Source organism: Ovis canadensis, chromosome X (assembly GCF_042477335.2).
Source record: "Ovis canadensis isolate MfBH-ARS-UI-01 breed Bighorn chromosome X, ARS-UI_OviCan_v2, whole genome shotgun sequence".
Classification (NCBI taxonomy): domain Eukaryota; kingdom Metazoa; phylum Chordata; class Mammalia; order Artiodactyla; family Bovidae; genus Ovis; species Ovis canadensis.
Window position 1 is genome coordinate 76,070,881 of NC_091727.1, and position 19,557 is coordinate 76,090,437.

General features: G+C 35.9%; 1 protein-coding gene across 1 annotated transcript in view; it reads left to right on the forward strand.

The window, feature by feature from the left end:
- CYLC1 (cylicin 1) overlaps nucleotides 1-19,557 on the forward strand; it is a 56,953-nt gene that overhangs the window by 30,413 nt on the left and 6,983 nt on the right. Inside the window, exon 2 of the mRNA XM_070291195.1 lies at nucleotides 17,407-17,489. Coding sequence (XP_070147296.1) covers nucleotides 17,407-17,489 — 83 coding nt within the window. The remainder of the gene's footprint in view (nucleotides 1-17,406; nucleotides 17,490-19,557) is intronic.

Consider the following 19,557-nt stretch of genomic DNA (forward strand, 5'->3'; position numbering starts at 1 on the left):
AGGAACATACCTCAACATAATAAAAGCCATATATGATAAACCCACAGCAAGCATTATCCTCAATGATGAAAAATTGAAAGCATTTCCCCTAAAGGTAGGAACAAGACAATGGTACCCACTCTCATCACTACTATTCAACATAGTTTTGGACATTTTAGCCACAGCAATCAGAGAAGGAAAAGAAATAAAAGGAATCCAGATTGGAAAAAGAAGAAGTACAAACTCTCACTGTTTGGAAATGACATGCTCCTCTACATAGAAAACTCTAAAGACTCCACCAGAAAATTACTAGAGCTAATCAATGAATATAGTAAAGTGGCAGGGTATAAAATTAACACAGAGAAATCCCTTGCATTCCTATACACTAACAATGAGGGGAAAAAAGAGAGAGAGAAATTAAGGAAGCAATTCCATTCACCATTGCAATGAAAAGAATAAAATACTTAGGAAAAAATTTACCTAAAGAAACAAAAGACCTGTATATAGAAAACTGTAAAACACTGATGAAAGGAATCAAAGATATCATAAATAAATGGAGAAATATACCATGTTCATGGATCGGAGGAATCAATATAGTGAAAATAAGTGTACTACCCAAAGTAATCTATATATTCAGTGCAAACCTTATCAAGCCACCAATGGTATTTTTCACAGAACTAGAACAAGTAGTTTCACAATTTGTATGGAAATACAAAGAACCTCAAATAGCCAAAGCAATCTTGAGACAGAGGAATGAAACTGGAAGGATCAACCTGACTGACTTCAGACCACACTGTAAGGCTACAGTCATCAAGACAGTATGGTACTTTCATAAAGACAAAAATACAGATCAATGGAACAAAATAGAAAGTCCAGAGATAAATCCATGCACCTATGAACACCTTATCTTTGACAAAGGAGGCATGAATACACTGAGAGAAGACAATCTCTTCAGCAAGTGGTGCTGGGAAAACTGGTCAACCATCTGTAAAAGAATGAAACTAGAACACTTTCTAACACCATACACAAAAAAAAACTCAAAATGGATTAAAGATCTAAACGTAAGACCAGGAACTATAAAACTCAAAGAAAACATAGGCAAAACACTCTCTGACATTAATCACAGCAGGATCCTCTATGACCCACCTACCAGATTAATGAAAATAAAACCAAAAATAAACAAATGGGACCTAATTAAACTTAAAAGTTTTTGTATAATGAAGGAAATTATAAGCAGGGTGAAAAGACAGCCTTCAGAATGGGAGAAAATAATAGCCAACAAAGCAAACAACAAAGAATTAATCTCAAAAATATACAAGCAGCTCCTGTAGCTCAATATGAGAAAAATAAACAACCCAATCAAAAACTGGACCAAAGATATAAACACATTTCTCCAAAGAAGACATACAGATGTGTAACAAACATGAAAAGATGCTCAACATCACTCATAATCAGAGAAATACAAATCAAAACCACAGTGAGGTACCATCTCACACCTGTCAGAATCGCTGCCATCAGAAAGTCTACAAGCAATAAATTCTGGAGAGGGTGTGGAAAATGGGAACTCTCTTTCACTGTCAGTGGGAATGCAAAATAGTACAGTCACTATGGAGAACAGTGTGGAGATTTTTAAAAAACTGGAAATAGAACTGCCATACGGCCCAACAATCTCACTGCTGGGTATACACACTGAGGAAATCAAAATTGAAAGAGACACGTGCATCCCAATGTTTATTGAAGCACTGTTTAAAATAGCTAGGGCATGGAAGGAACCTAGATGTCCATCTGCAGATGAATGGATAAGAAAGTTGAGGCATATATACACAATGGAATATTATTCAGTTATTAAAAAGAATGCATTTGAGCCAGTTCTAATGAGATGAATGAAACTGGAGTCTATTATACAGATTGAAGTAAGCCAGAAAGAAAAACACCAATACTGTATATTAACACATATATATGGAATTTAGAAAGATGGTAATGATGACCCTATATTCAAGACAGCAAAAGAGACACAGATGTAAAGAACAGAATGTTGGACTCTGTTGGAGAAGGTGAGGGTGGGATGATTTGATAGATTAGCATTGAAACATGTATAATACTATATGTGAACTAGATCACCAGTCCAGGTTTGATGCATCAGACAAGGCACTCGGGACTGGTGCATTGGGATAACCCTGAGGGATGGGATGGGGAGGGAAGTTGGAGGGGGTTTCGGGATGGGCGACACATGTACTCCCATGGCTGATGCATGTCAATGTTTGGGAAAAACCACTATAGTATTATAAAATAATTGGCCTCCAATTAAAATAAGTAATTTAAAAATAAGGAAAAATCCAATGCAAATTAGGTTAAAAAAAAAACTAATGAGAATAGCAAATGAATTGCTCTTCCTCTCAGGGTCAAAACAATACTCACTTATGTTTATCTAGGACAGATAGACAATTATACCTATACACATCCCTATCTACTGCACAAGTTTTCATTTCATATGATGAAAATTTCACATTTGTAACTTTCCTACCAAGTACAATTTGATAAGTTGTTCAAACGTAACTCTGTACATAACCAACAGTTGTGTTCAAATTTGGAGATGGGAAAAATTTTTTTTTCATACTCTTTGGTACTATTTTAATAGGCATTTTACCTTTGCTTAATTTACATATCTAAGAATATACTATATTTAAGTGTTTTTTTAAGGAAAATATCTGCAAGCTTATATATAGTTTTGGAGGAAAAGGAGCCTGAACATGAAGAAAATGTACACACTACAGTTGCTCTTTAGAGAGGAATATTCTTGTATTTTCCTTTCAGCCCATATATCTCTCATGCACACATACACAGGTGTATGTGTATAGTTACACAGATTTGTGTGGACATATGCATGCCCAAAATTCATGTTAACATAAACTGATATCAAGCAATTAGATGTGTCTTAAGCAATCAGCTTCGTTTCTAGTTTAAGTAATCACCATACTGTTCTCCATAATGGCTCTATCAGTTTACATTGTCACCAAATGTGTTGGAAGGTTCCCTTTTCTACATATCCTCTCCAGCATTTATTGTTTGTAGATTTTTTGATGATGGTCATTTTGGCTGGTGTGAGGTGATACCTCACTGTAATTTTGATTTGCATTTATCTAATAATTAGTGAAGTTTAGCATCTTTTTATGTGTTTATTGGTCATCTGTCTTATTTGGAGAAATGTCTGCCTAGATTTTTTGCCGATTTTTTGATTGAGCTATGTTTTTTTTTTTTTCTTTCTGATTTTGAGCTGTTTGAGCTGCTTATATATTTTAAAGATTAATCACTTGTCAGTTGTCCCATCTTCAATTATTTTCTCCTATTTTGAGGATTGTCTTTTAATCTTGTTTATAATTTCCTTTGTCTTTCAAAAACTTTTCAGTTTAATTAGATTCCATTTGTTTGTTTTATTTTTATTTCCATTACTTTACAAGATGGGTCAAAGAATAAATCTGCCATATGACCCAGCAGTCCCACTACAGGGACTATACCCTGAGAAAGCCACAATTCTAAAAGACACAAGTACCCCAATATTCATTGCATCACCATTTACAGTAGCCAGGACATGAAAACAACTTAGATATCCATCTACAGATGAATGGATAAAGCAGAAGTGGTACATATATGCAATGGAATATTATTAAACCATAAAAAATAATGAATTTGAGTCAGTTCCAGTGAGGTGGATGAACCTAGAGCCTGTTATACAGAGTGAAGTAAGTCAGAAAGAGAAAAACAAATATTGTATATTGACACATGTATATGGAATCTCAGAAAATGTTACTGATGAACTTATTTGCAGGAAAGGAATGGAGACATAGATTTAGAGATTGCATCTGTGGATACAGTCGGGGAAGGAGAGAGTGAAATGAATGGAGAAAGTAGCATTGACATATATACATTACCATGTTTAAAATAGATAACTGGTGAGAAGTTGCTGTATAACACATAGAGCCCAGCCTGGAACTCTGTGATGACCTAGAGAGGTGGGATAGGAAGAAGGTTGGGAGATTAAAGACGGGGGTGATATATGTATAATTATGGCTGATTTATGTTGTTGTAGGGCAGAAATCAACACAACATTGTAAAGCAATTTTACTCTAACTTAAAAAATAAAAACAGATTCAATCAATGAAAAACTGATTCTCTCAGTTCAAACTGTAAAACATTGTGTGTGAACACGTCTAAAGTTATGGAATAGATTTCAGAAGCACTTATGCACTGTAAAATGTAATTACTGTGTCTTGTCCCTTTAAGTTCCTGCTGTTTACAGTCTCTTTATGATGTCATCACTCAGCGTTACCAGTTTGAACTTACAGTGTTAAAGTCCTGGCAACCTATAGGCAGGGGAAATGTCTCTTCCAAGATTGTAAGTCCTCTTTTCAATAATTTTTAGCGTTTTTAACGGTTAGTATGCTCAATTTAGCTTCATATTTATATTTTAATATAAATAATGTTCCTCTAATAGTAGCTACTTATAGATTAAAACTTGTATTTTATTAGCATCATGCTCTATCCAACTGAGCTAACTGGCCATGACTGAAGGTTGTATTTTAAACAGAGGTACAAAATTTCCATTAACATCTTAAGTGTTTTACTTTGAAATTTAACTAGTTTAGACTCTTTCACAAAATAGCTGCGTGGCCTTGAATATTTTAATCACTCTGAGTGTGTGTATATGTGTACTTATAACCACATCTTATTTTAGGGAGAAGGGAAGTAGTTACTGTGTGTGAAGGCACTTTAAAATGAAAAGCAGAATAAAACATAGTAAGAATTTATTATGGTACTCTGGTATATTTAATTTTTTATGTAAAGAATATTAAGCCATCCTGTTTTTCTGATAAAAAAGAAGGCTTTATATTATTGCTAATTAAAACATTATAGTTACTTGATTTTTAAAGGTATCATTAAGTGGATGATAAAATATTATTCATAGGAATTAAACAAAAGTATTTCTTCAGGATTAAGTGGCTACATCATTCAGTGTTAGTCTCTATTTTAAACGTCAGTCTCCTTTAAAAGAGTATTACTGACAGTAATACAAAAATTTATGATGATGTAAGCCATATTGACTTACAGCTAATAGCTAATATCCATGTATATTAGGTTGAACCATATAAAACTATCAATATTCAGCCATTTTGACTTACAAAAATAGAAAATTCTTATGACACAACCTATTTTTAAAAGCATGTAAAAATCAGTAAGAAAGCTATAGTTAATATGCCATAGGTAATTTGTAGAAAAAAATGTCAAAGATCAGTAAAAATATGAAAAACTGCACAACTTCAACAATGAAAATAAAGTTTAGAAAACCTTTTACTCCAAAATTCAAATTCTAAAAAATTATAGAGATCTATTCCCTGTTAAAATGATATATTTCTATAATGTTTGGATTTTTTTTTTCAAAAAGTATGTGTTATTTCTAGAATCAGAAAATGCAACATAGTTTGGAAAAAAAAAAAGGAAAATAATGATTTTATTTAGAAATTAATGATTTAGTTCCCTAGTGCTTTTAAAATGTATTTCTAGTTTAATATTGCCTATATCTCCTCTTGCCTCTTACATCACAAAGGGCTCAAATTATGTCACTACTAGACATTATTATCTCTTTTAAACACAGTATTATAAGTAAATCCTTCTCTAGTGAGAAGTATTTTCTCCCATATCCTCTTATAAAACAGAACTCAGAGGTACTGTAGATTTGTTTCCTCAGTGGCATTTCCAAATCTTTTCTCTTCTCTATTCCTTAAAAAGAGCTTGCTTGGAATCTCATGCCATCAGATTATGTCACCTGATAGCTTTCCCTACTATATTCATCTAGTGATTCCATTTTTGCTCCACTTCATTTTACCATGATTTTCTTATGTGGCCTACTATCATGCTATACAGTACTATCAACTGTACTCTTGTCAATTCCTTGTGATTTTTCTGTTGTTGTCCAGCCCCTCAGTCATGACTGACTCTTTGTGACACCATGGACCACAGCACACTAGGCTTCCCTGTCCTTCAACATATCCCAGAGTTTGCTCAAACTCATGTCCATTGAGTAGGTGATGTCATACAACCATTTTGACCTCTGTTGTCCCCTACTACTTCTGCCTTCAGTCTTTCCCAGCATCAGGGTCTTTTCCAATGAGTCAGTTCTCCACATCAGGTGGCCAAAGTATTGGAGTTTTGGCTTCAGTATCAGTCCTTCCAATGAATATTCAGGATTGATTTCCTTTAGAATTAAGTGATTTGATCTCCTTGCAGTCTAAGGGACGCTCAAGAGTCTTTTCCACACCACAGTTCAGAGATATCAATTCTTCCATGCTCAGCCTTCTTTATGGTCCAACTCTCACATCCGTACATGACTACTGGTAAAACCATAGCTTTGACTAGATGGATCTTTCTCAGCAAAGTAATGTCTCTGCTTTTTAATATGCTGTCTAGGTTTTCAATGATTTTTTTTTTTTCCCAAGGAGCAAGTGTCTTTTAATTTCATGGCTGCAGTCACCATCTGCAGTTATTTTGGAGCCCAAGAAAATAAAATCTGGCACTGTTTCCATTGCTTCTCCACTTATTTGTCATGAAGTGATGAGCCTGGATGCCGTTATCTTCATTTTTTTTGAATGTTGAGTTTTAAGCCAGTTTTTGCACTCTCCATTTTCACTTTCATTAAGAGACTCTTTAGTCCCTCTTCACTTTCTGCCATAAGGGTGATGATATCTGCATATCTGAGGTTATTGAAATTTCTCCCAGCAACATTCCAGCCTGTGCTTCATTTAACCTGACATTTCACTTGATGTACTTTGCATATAGATTAAATAAGCAGGGTGACAATACACAGTTTTGATGTGCTCCTTTCCCAACTCGGAACCAGTCCATTGTTTCATTTCCTGTTCTGTTGCCTCTTGGTCTGCATACAGGTTTCTCAGGAGGCAGGTAAGGTGGTCTGGTATTCCTATCTGCTTAGGAATTTTCCATAGTTTGTTGTGATTCACACAGCCACAGGCTTAAGCATAGTCAATGAATCAGAAGTGGATGTCTTTCTGGAATTCTCTTGCCTTTTCTATGATCCAACAGATGTTGGCAACTTGATCTCTCATTCCTCTGCCTTTTCTAAATACAGTTTAAACATCTGGAAGTTCTTGACTTTCATACTGTTGAAGCCTAGCTTGGTGAATTTTGAGCATTACTTTGCTAGTGTGTGAAAGAGTGATTGTGGGGTAGCTTGAACATTCTTTGTCATTGCCTTTGTTTGGGACTGGAGTAAACACTGATCTTTTCCAGTCTTGTGGCCACTACTGAGTTTTCCATATTTGCTGGCATATTGAGTGCAGCGCATTCACAGAATCATCTTTGAGGATTTCAAATAGATCAGCTGGCATTTTACCAACTCCACTAGCTTTGTTCGTAGTGATGCTTCTTAAGGCCCACTTGACTGTGGACTGCAGGATGCCTGGCTCTAGGTGAGTGATCAAAGCATCATGGTCATCTGGGTCATGAAGATCTTTTTTTGTATAATTCTTCTGTGTATTCTTGCCACCTCTTCTTGATATCTTCTGCTTCTGTTAGGTCCATACCATTTCTGTCCTTTATTGCTCCTATCTTTGTATGAAATGCTTCCTTGTTATCTGTAGTTTTCTTGAAGACATCTCTAGTCTTTCCACTCTTTTGTTTTCCTTTATTTCTTTCCATTGTTCACTTAAGCCTTTTTACAACACCCCATGTATATGTGTCATTTTCTTCTTTGCCTTTTGCTCCTCTTCTTTTCTCAGCTGTCTGTAAGGGCATCCTAAGACAACCATTTTGCCTTTTTGCATTTCTTTCTTGGGGGGTGGTTTTGATCACTGCCTCCTGTACAATGTTACAAACCTTCATCTGTAGTTTTTCAAGCTCTCCGTCTGTCAGATATAATCCCTTGAATCTATATGTCACTTCCACTGTTTAATCATATGGGACTTGTTTTAGGTCATACCTGAATGACCTATTGTTTTTGCCTACTTTCTTCAAATGAAGTCTGAATTTGAAACTAAGGAGTTTATGATCTGAGCCACAGTCAACACACAGTGTGAGCTCACAGCTCACAGCTCACAGTCTTTTTTCAGACTGTATAGAACTTCTCCATCTTTGACTGCAAAGAATATAATCAGTCTGATTTTGGTATTGATCATCTGGTGATGTTCATGTGTAGAGTCATCTGTTGTGTTATTGGAAGAGGGTGTTTGCTATGATCAGTGCATTCTCATGGCAAAACTCTGTTAGCCTTTGCCCTGCTTCATTTTGTACTCCAAGGCCAAGCTTGCTCATTACTCCAAGTATCTCCTGACTTCCTACTTTTGCGTTCCAGTCAGCTATAATGAAAATGACATCTCTTTTTTTGGTGTTAGTTCTAGAATGTCTTGTAGGTCTTCATAGAACCACTCAACTTGAGCTTCTTTGGCATTAGTGGTCGGGGCACAGACTTGGATTACTATGATATTGAATGGTTTGCCTTAGAAACAGAGATCATTCTGTCATTTTTGAGATTGCACCCAAGTCCATTCTAAAGGAGGTCAGCCCTGGGATTTCTTTGGAAGGAATGATGCTAAAGCTGAAACTCCAGTACTTTGGCCACCTCATTCGAAAAGTTGACTCATTAGAAAAGCCTCTGATGCTGGGAGGGATTGGGGGCAGGAGGAAAGGGGATGACAGAGGATGGGATGGCTGGATGGCATCAGCAAATCGATGGATGGGAGTTTGAGTGAACTCTGGGAGTTGGTGATGGACAGGGAGCCCTGGTGTGCTGCAATTCATGGGGTCGCAAAGTCGGATATGACTGAGCGACTGAACTGAACTGAACTGATTACATTTTTTACTCTCTTGTTGACTATGAGGTCTACTTCATTTCTTCTAAGGGATTCTTGCCCACAGTAGTAGATGTAAAGGTCATCTGAATTAAATTCATGCATCCCAACCCACTTTAGTTCACTGATTCCTAAAGTGTCAATGTTCCCTTTTGCCATCTCCTGTTTGACCACTTCCAATTTACTCTGACTCATGGACTTAACATTCAAGGTTTCTATGCATTATCATTCTTATAGCATTGGACTTTACTTTCCCTACCAGACACATCCAGAACTGGGCATTGTTTACACTTTGGCTCAGCTTATTCATTCCTTCTGGAGATAATTCTCCACTCTTCTCCAGTAGTATATTGGGCACATACTGATCTGAGGAGTTCATCTTTCAGTATTGTATCCCCTTGCTTTTTCATACTGTTCACGGGGTTCTCAAGGCAAGAATGTTGAAGTGGCTTGCCATTCATTTCTTCAGTGGATCATTTTTTTTTTTGTGAGAACTCTTCATCATAACTCATCTGTCTTGGGTAGCCCTACATGCTATGGCTTATAATTTCATTGTATAAGATAAGGCTGTGATGTATGTGATCAGTTTGGTTAGTTTTCTGTAATTGTCCTATTCATTCTGTTTGCCCTGTGATGGATAAGGACAAGAAGTTTGTGGAAGCTTCCTGATGCTAGGTACTGAAAGTGAAAGTGAAGTCACTCAGTCCTGTCTGACTCTTTGTGACCCCATGGACTGTAGCCTATCAGGATTCTCCATCCATGGGATTTTCCAGGCAAGAGTGCTGGAGTGGATTGCCATTTCCTTTTCCAGGGGATCTTCCCGACCCAGGAATCAAACCCGGGTCCCCTGCATTGCAGGCAGACACTTTATCATCTGAGCTACCAGGGAAGCCCTACTAGGTACTGGTTGTGGGCAAACTGGATTTTGCTCTGATAGGTGGGGCCTTGCTCAGTAGAATTTTAATCCAATTTTCTGCTGATGTGGTACTGCATTCCCTCCCTGTACTTTGGCCTGAGGCAAAACTATGGTAAGAGTAATGGCAGTAATGGTGACCTCTTTCAAAAGACTTATGCCAGCACCATGTGGCTCCCAGGACTGTTGAAGTCAGTGCCCCTTACCCTGCAGCATGCCACTGTTGAGCCATGCCTTCAACAGAGACTCCTGGACACTCACAGGCAAGTCTGGCTCAGTCTGCTCCTTTCTCCTGGGTCCTGGTGTGCACAAGATTTTGTTTGTGCCATCCAAATGTTTGTTTCCCCAGTCCTGTGGACGTTCTGTAGTCAAATCACACTGGCCTTCAAATTCCCTGGGAGTTCACAGTCCCTTTGCAGTCCCCAGGTTGGGAAATCTGTTCTGGCCCATAGAACTTTTGTAACACTGCAATAACTTTTTTGGTATTACTTTTCTCCAGTTTGTGAATCCTCTGCTCTGTGGCTCTATAATGGGGCTAATGGTAATCTCCTCCAAAAGGTCTTATGCCACATGTTGTGCCTCCCAGGTCTGCTGTAGCCAGAGACCCTGTCCCTGAGGCAGGCCACTACTGACCTGTGCCTCTGCAGGAAACACTCAAACACTCAAAGGCAGGTCTGGCTCAGTCTCCTGTGGGGTCCCTGGGTCCTGTGCACACAAGGCTTTGTTTGCACCCTTCAAGCATCTCTGGCCTGTATAAGGTTTGATTCTAAATGACATTTTGCCCCTCCTACCATCTTGTTGGGGTTTCTTCTTTTCCCTTGGATGTGGGGTATCATATTTTGGTTGGATCCAACTTCTTCCTGTTGATGATTGAATGAAGCACAAGCTGGAATCAAGATTGCTGGGAGAAATATCAATAACCTCAGATACATAGATGACACCACCCTTGTGGTAGAAAGTAAAGAGGAACCAAAGAGCCTTTTGAGGAAAGTGGAAGAGGAGAGTGAAAAAGCTGGCTTAAAACTCAACATTCAAAAAACTAAGATCCTACATCCAGTCCCATCACTCCAGGGCAAATAGATGGAGAAACAATAGAAACAATGACAGGCTTTATTTTTCTTTGACTCTAAAATTACTGCAAATATTGGATGCAGCCATGAAATTAAAATACCCTTGCTCCTTGGAAGAAAAGCTATGACCAACCTAGAGAGCATATGAAAAGCAAAGACATTACTTTGCAGACAAAGTCTGTCTAGTCAAAGCTATGGTTTTTCCAGTAGTCATGTATGGATGTGAGAGTTGGTCTATAAAGAAAGCGGAATGCCAAATAATTGATACTTTTGAACTGTGGTCTTGGAGAAGACTCTCGAGAGTCTTGGAGTGCAAACAGATCAAGCCAGTTAGTCCTAAAGAAATCAGTCCTGATATTCATTGGAAGGACTGATGCTGAAGCTGAAGCTCCAATACTTTGGCCACTGGATGTGAAGAATTGATTCATTGGGAAAGACTTTGATGCTGGGAAAGGTTGAAGGTGGGATGAGAAGGGGACAACAGAGAATGAGATGGTTGGATGGCATCACTGACTTGATTGACATGAGTTTGAGCAAGTTCTGGAAGTTTGTGAGCAACAGGGAAGCCTGGTGTGCTACAGTCCGTGGGTCACAAAGAGTCGGACACAACTGTGACTGAACTGAAATGACAAATTGTATTATTAAAATATTTTCTAATTGTTTTTTTTTTTAGTTTTTTATTTTTTTAAATTTTAAAATCTTTAATTCTTACATGCATTCCCAAACATGAACCCCCCTCCCACCTCCCTCCCCATAACATCTTTCTGGGTCATCCCCATGCACCAGCCCCAAGCATGCTGCATCCTGCATCAGACATAGACTGGCGATTCAATTCACATGATAGTGTTTTGTTGTATATCTAAATATAATTTATTTTCACATTTAATCTTATATCTATATTTTGCTAGATTATCTTATTAATTGTAATTGTGTGTCTATAGGTATTATGGATTTTCTACATAAACATGATGTTATGCAAATAATAAGTTTTATTTCTTTTTTCCCTTATTCTTGACATTGTGTTTATATTTTTCTTTCCTTATTGCACTAGCTAGAACCTCCAGTAAAATATTACATTGAAGTTGACTAGCAGATATCCTTTTGTTGTTCCTGAGCTTAAGGGGAATATTTCTAATGCTTCAGCATTGAGTATTTGTATCTTCTATAGTTTTCTGTATATATCCTTTATCAGGTTAAGGAAATTTTTTTCCAATTTTTATTTGCTAAAGTTTTACCATTAGTTTGTTAGACTGCATATTGAAATATTCATATAATTTTCCCTTCTTTATTTTGATGTGTTAATGTGGTGAATTCCAAATGTTTAACCTGAATTAAATCCTGTTTGATTGTGGTAGAGTACCCTTTCTATGTATTGAATTAGATTGAATATTTAAGGATTGAGGTATTTATATTTATGAGAGATATAAGTCTGTGATTTTTTTTCTATTAATGACCTCATCAGATTTTGGTATCAAGGTTATGTTCTTTTCATAGAATAAATTGATAAGTCATTCTTCTTTTTCTGTTCCTTGGAAGATTTTTTTGAATAATTGTTACTTTCTCTTCCTTAGGTGTTTGGGAGACTTAATCAATGAAGACATCCACACCTGGAATTCTCTATGTTGGTACGTTTTTAATGATCAAACAATGTCTTTAGTATACATACAGTAATCTATATTTTCTACTTAACCCTTGTTTCAGATTTCATATTTTTTTAAAAAAGGAATTTTCCTATTTCATCAAAATTTTCAATATATTAGCATAAAGTTTTTGCTTCTTTCATTTCTTTCTGATGATAATTTTAATGTTTTTTCCTCTTATGTATGTTGGCTTTATTTTGCTGTTCTGTTTTTAGTGTCTTAAACTACATATTTAAGTCCTTGACTTTTCAGCTATTCCTCTTTTCTAATTTACAAATTTAGTTATAAAGTTTTAAATAGGTTTTTACATCCCACAAATATTTCAATACTGTATTTACCTTATGCTCTTCAATATGCTTTTAAAATATTTTCTAGTTTCCATTGTAATTCATTCTTTGATCCATAGATTGTATTTTTAATTTCTAATTGTTTAGATATTTTTCAGTTTCTGTTGTTGATTTCTAGCTTTATTCAATTGTGAGCAGCAGACATATGCCATATGATTTAGTACTTTGATACTTGTTGAACCTCACTTATTGCCTAGCCTATGGTCACTTTTGTTAAATGTTCCATGTGAACTTGAAAAAAATGTATAGTATTGTGCAGTTATTTGGTGTAATGTCTTTATATTATGCCAACTTTTGTCAATCATGTTATTCAACTTTTCTATATCTCCACTGTATATTCTTTTATTCTTGTTCTATTAGTAATTTAAATAAATATGCTGAAGTCCCCAACTATAATTGTCAGTTTGCACATTACTTTTCCTTTTATAAATTATAGTTTTATGTTTTTTAGAGCTATGTCAGTGGGTACATACATATTTAGAATTACTACATCTTTCTGTTGGATTATCCCCTTTACCATTATAAAATATTCCTGTTTATTTTTATGTATCTTAAAGTTTACTTTGACATTAGTTTAGCTCCACAAGCTTATTATCCATTAAGGTACACAGTGTATTCCTTTTCCATTAAAATCAAAAAAGAAAAAAATCATGTTCTCATATTTTAGCTTTATTATAATCCACTGTGCAGATTCATGTTTTAAGTGGTATACTTAGTCCATATACTTTTCTGTGGTAAGAAAATTAACCATGAGAACTACTCACCAAAGTTTTAAGTGTAAAACACAGTATTGTTAATTATAGGCCCAGTGTTATGCAGAAAAGCTCTATAACTTGTTGATTTTAGCCTATTTGATTTTTTAAATTTTATTTATTTTTGGCAGCAATGGGTCTTTCTTGGGTTTCCCTGGTAGCTCAGGTGGCAAAGAACCCACCTACAATGTGGGAGACCCAGGTTCGATTCCTGGGTTAGGAAAATCCCCTGGAGAAGGGACAGGATACCCACTCCAGTATTCTTGGGTTCCCCTGGTGGCTCAGAGAGTAAAGAATTTGCTGCATTTTTGCAGCGTGCGGGCGTTTAGCTGTGGTGAGTGGGAGCTACTCTTGTTGGGCATGAGCTTCTCACTGCAGTAGCTTCTTGTTACAGACCACAGGATTTATGTGCACAGGCTTCAGCAGTCGTGGCAAACAAACTCAGTAGTTGTGGCTCACAGGCTTAGTTGTTCTACAGCATGTGGAAACTTCCCAGACCAGGGATCAAACCTGTGTCTCCTGCTTTGGCAGACAAATTCTTACTGCACACCAGGGAAGTCCCCAGTCCATTTGTTTTTAACGTAATAGCTTTATGTTTGGATTTACATCTATCATTTTAGTTTTGTTATTTGTCCCATGTCTTTGTTCATTTATCCTTTATTGCTTTCCTTTTTATTAATCAAACGTTTTAATTATATTTCTTTTTCTATTATTTTCTTTATACAATTTTAGTTATTCTTTAGTGGTTATGTTTTAATTTAAAAAACTATATTATAAATTTGTATCTTTACAACTCCCAGGGAATCAAGCTTCTTATAACACCTTAACTCCAATTATTTCACCAATCTTTATTACCACTATAAATTTTGAATTTAAATTTATAAATTTTATTTTAAGCTTACCAGATTATCATTATTATGTATAAATACTTAATATTCATGTTCTGCACCCAAATATGTGCTGTTTTATGCTCTTTATTTTATCTTAAGTATGTATTATCTTAGGCCATTTCCTTCTACCTGAAGAATTCTTACTTGCATTTGTTTTAGTACTTTCTGCTACCCATACATCTCTCACAAATTTGTTTTATTTTAATATAAAAACAATGTCTTTATGTCACACTCACTTTTGAAAAATATTTGTGCTGTGATAAAAATCTTAAATTGTCAGTGTTTTTTGTTGTTGTTTTTGTTTTGTTTTGTTTTTTAAGAACTAAATATGCCTTCCATTCTCTTCAGACTTCTGTCACTAATTTTCCTCTGTTCCAAAATATAGGTTCAGGTCACTTATGTAACAAAACTGTATGCACACAATCATTTCTTGCACTAAGATGTACACTTTGGAATTAATAAAAATTCTCAAGATTTTAACTATATTAAAGCCCTAATGATTTGAGACTGAGGCCACTTGTATATAAGGCAGTAAGTCACTTCAATAGTGTCCAACTCTTTGTTACCCTATAGGCCATAGCCTGAGAAGCTTCTCTATTCATGGGATTCTCCAGGCAAAAATAGTGGCAGAAATCTTCCCAACCCAGAGATCAAACCTACATCACTTTCATGTCCTGAATTGGCAGGCAGGTTCTTTACCACCTGGGAAGCCCATATACAAGGTAGATATGTTGTGATATTTGACTGTTTTCCCATTTCTCATTGTTTCTTGATTACCTTCTCTAGTGTTTTTCAAAATGAGATGTACATGCAAGATAATCAATTGGAATATGTGAACAGGATATTACAACTTCAATTTATGTAGTTTATTTCATCTCTTAAAATGTTCTATCTTAATGCATACTTTATAAGGTATATTATTACGGCAGAATTTGAATTATCCACACATCACACATATTGAGTCATGCTCAAAACAAAGTTTGAAGAGGATTACTTTAGACTGTAGCAAAGAAGTCAAAATCAATACAGGTGCAAAGTATTTTTCCCAGAATGTGAAGTCAGTGACCCAACCAGCATTTCAAATTTTCAAACTTTTAAGTTTCCAGGATCCCAGGCCATTTAACCTTCTAGCTATGCTATAGAATAAATGTGGTTTCAATACAGATGAATAGACCGTTGATCTATTTTTTTGAAAAAGCAAACATCACAAGCTTGCACAATTTCATAAATCTATGAAGTTTTCTTTTTCAAGACCATGAATTCATACATAAAACTGAGCGTGATTCATAACTAGAACTGAGTGTCCAAACAACCTGTGAAAGTTTTTAGATAGACTTGATTGAGCCACACCTAGAGACTCTGGGTTGCAAAGAGTCAGACACAACTGCAGTGACTTAGCACACACAAGTACAACCTCAGAATTAGCAATGGTCACAATCTACTGTTCCTGCTAATTAATAAGGAAGTAATAGTTAAATAAAATAAAACTTTAAAAAGATAAAAATTTTAAAATTAAAAACATTATACCATGTATATCTTCGATAGACAACACAATCATTACAAAATTAAATGAATACTTTCCAAATGGAAGATACCGTGGACCAATTTCCCCATGTGTAGCAGCAACTCAAAATACAAATCAATACTTATACATTCCCCTCTCACACATCATTAGTGGTTTAATTTAAGTGCTAAGAATATTAAAACGTTGTTCAGTTCAGTTCAGTTCAGTTCAGTCGCTCAGCCATGTCCGACACTTTGCGACCCCATGAATCTGAATCGCAGCACACCAGGCCTCCCTGTCCATAACCAACTCCTGGAGTTCACTCAGACTCACATCCATCGACTCAGTGATGCCATCCAGCCATCTCATCCTCTGTCGTCACCTTCTCCTCCTGCCCCAATCCCTCCCAGCATCAGAGTCTTTTCCAATGCGTCAACTCTTCGCATGAGGTGGCCAAAGTACTGGAGTTTCCACTTCAGCATCATTCCCTCCAAAGAAATCCCAGGGCTGATCTCCTTCAGAATGGACCAGTTGGATCTCCTTGCAGTCCAAGGGACTCTCAAGAGTCTTCTCCAACATCACAGTTTAAAAGGATCAATTCTTCGGTCCTCAGCCTTCTTCACAGTCCAACTCTCACATCCATACATGACCACTGGGAAAACCGTAGCCTTGACTAGATGGACCTTTGTTGGCAAAATAATGTCTCTGCTTTTGAATATGCTCTCTAGGTTGGTCATAACTTTTCTTCCAAGGAGTAAGCGTCTTTTAATTTCATGGCTGCAGTCACCATGTGCAGTGATTTTGGAGCACAAAAAAAGAAAGTCTGACACTCTTTCCCCATCAATTTCCCATGAAGTGATGGGACCAGATGCCATGATCTTCATTTTCTGAATGTTGAGCTTTAAGCCAACTTTTTCAATCTCCACTTTCACTTTCGTCAAGAAGCTTTTTAGTTAAACATGGTAGGTTGTCTTCAAAATTTATGTAGTGAATTTAGAAGATATATGGTTCATACTGATTTACATGTTTTCATTAGAAAATTGCAGGGGAACTAATTTTATTTATTGTTCTATATAATTAAATATTTTACATGTTATAGAATTTTTCAAATTAGTGGTTTTTTTACTAAGTTAAATTTGTCATTAGTAAGTTTATTTAGATATGCACATAAGATTATATTTCCTTCTCTTTACCAAGTTTTTTTTTTAATAAATTTATTTATTTATTTTAACTGGAGTGTTTTTATTTCAGTTTTGATCTATAGTCTATTTTTATTCAAGTTTCTGATGAGAAATACAGTCATATACATCTATAACTTGATTTAAAGGAAGGGAATTGTGGATTATAGGTAGACAGTCTTAAATAATGGAATTCAGAGAACACATCAAATTTCTGATAGCATTACTATTAAAGGCATCTTAGTAATAATAGTCACTATTATTATTATTATCAGACATAGTACAAATCCAATTAAAACATTTTCTTTTTTAAACAGGCAAGAAATAACCATCAAAACATATGATAATCCCATACCAAGTAAGAATTAATATTATATTTGAAAATAATTTTAGGGAAAATGACTAGTCTCTTCCATTCAATGTGATAAAGCATAAAAAACCCTGAGATTTTGTTAAAATCTAAGAGAAGCATGAATATTGGTGTGTGTGTGTGTGTGTGTGTGTGTGTGTGTGTGTGTTTAAACTATTTCTATAGTCAGAAAGAAAAAAGTTGACAGTTCATGTGTTGCACAGCTAAAGCTTTAGGAAATTTCTTAATATATTGAGTTGAAATCTACCTGCACTGCTACAAATTTATCCACTGATTCTAGTTATTCCCTTAGGAAACAAAGAAGTCTCTGACATTGTAATTAAGAGCATGAACTCTGGATCAAATTATCTGTACTTGAATCTTAACACTTATGCTAAATTTATGATTTGGGGGCAAGTAATTTAACCTCTCTAGGTGCTTTATTTTTCTACATCTGTAAAATGGAGTCAATATAAATTATATTAACTAATTCAAAGTTTTGCAATGACTAAGAGTTGATATATATAAACTACTTAAAACACAGTCCAGCATATAGCAAGTGTTATATATGTTTTAGCAGTTGCAGCTATCATATTACTACTATTACTACTCTTCTTCTACTCTTTTATGTAACAACTCTAAATATTTGAGTATAATGATCACATCTCTTGTTAATCTCCAGAAGAACTATCTAAACTATCCCACTTTTCTTCTTTTGATAGCTTCCAGATAGCTTGATCCTCCTGATCACTCTATTCTGGGTACCCTTAAATGTGTGCATGCCCTTTCTTTTTTTTTTAATTAATTTTATTTTTTTTAATTTTAATTGGAGGCTAATTACTTTACAATATTGTATTGGTTTTGTCATACATTGGAATGTATGGGTGTACTCCCATGGGTGTACATATGTCCCCCATCGTGAACCCCCTCCCACCTGCCTCCCCATCCCATCCCTGCCCTGAGCACCCTGTATCATGCATCAAACCTGGACTGGTGATTCATTATACATATGATGATATAAATGTTTCAATGCCATAAAGGTGTCAGAAATGAATGAAGCATTTGGGTCTGTGGCCCTGATTTTTATGGCTTGGGATGTCATTGAGGTTAGATGAGGAGAAACATAAACACTTAATCAATTGAGATATTTAACTGATGCTCTGTTAATAGCTTTTATGCTATTGTGCTATTAATAGATATTGTGGGGACTATAGAGGAAGTCATATGCTCTGCAATTTAAACAAAATGAAATGAAGGTAGTGGAGGTGATGGAGATGTATGGAAGGAAACAGTTAATTTTTATTTTCCATTCCTACTGTTTGATTATATAACTGTAACTATTATTTTCATTATTTTTTTAAAAATTGGAGGATAACTGATATACAATGTTGTCTTAGTTTCTACTGCACAGTAATATGAATCAGCTATAAATATACATATCAGTACAGTTCAGTCATTCAGTCGTGTCCGACCCCTTGAAACCCCATGAATTGCAGCATGCCAGGCCTCCCTGTCCATCACCATCTCCTGGAGTCCACCCAAACCCATGTCCATCGAGTCGGTGATGCCATCCAGCCATCTCATCCTCTGTTGTCCCCTTCTCCTCCTGCCCCCAATCCCTCCCATCATCAGAGTCTTTTCCAATGAGTCAACTCTTCGTATGAGGTGGCCAAAGTACTGGAGTTTCAGCTTTAGCATCATTCCTTCCAAAGAACAGCCAGGACTGATCTCCTTTAGAATGGACTGGTTGGATATCCTTGCCGTCCAAGAGACTTTCAAGAATCTTATCTAACACCACAGTACCAAAGCATCAATTCTCAGGCACTCAGCGTTCTTCACAGTCCAACTATCATATCCATAATGATCACTGGAAAAACCATAGCCTTGACTAGACGGACCTTAGTCAGCAAAGAAATGTCTCTGCTTTTGAATATGCTATCTAGGTTGGTCATAACTTTCTTTCCAAGGAGTAAGTGTCTTTTAAATTCATGGCTGCCATCACCATCTGCAGTGTTTTTGGAGCCCCAAAAAATAAAGTCTGCCACTCTTTCCACTGTTTCCCCATATATTTCCCATG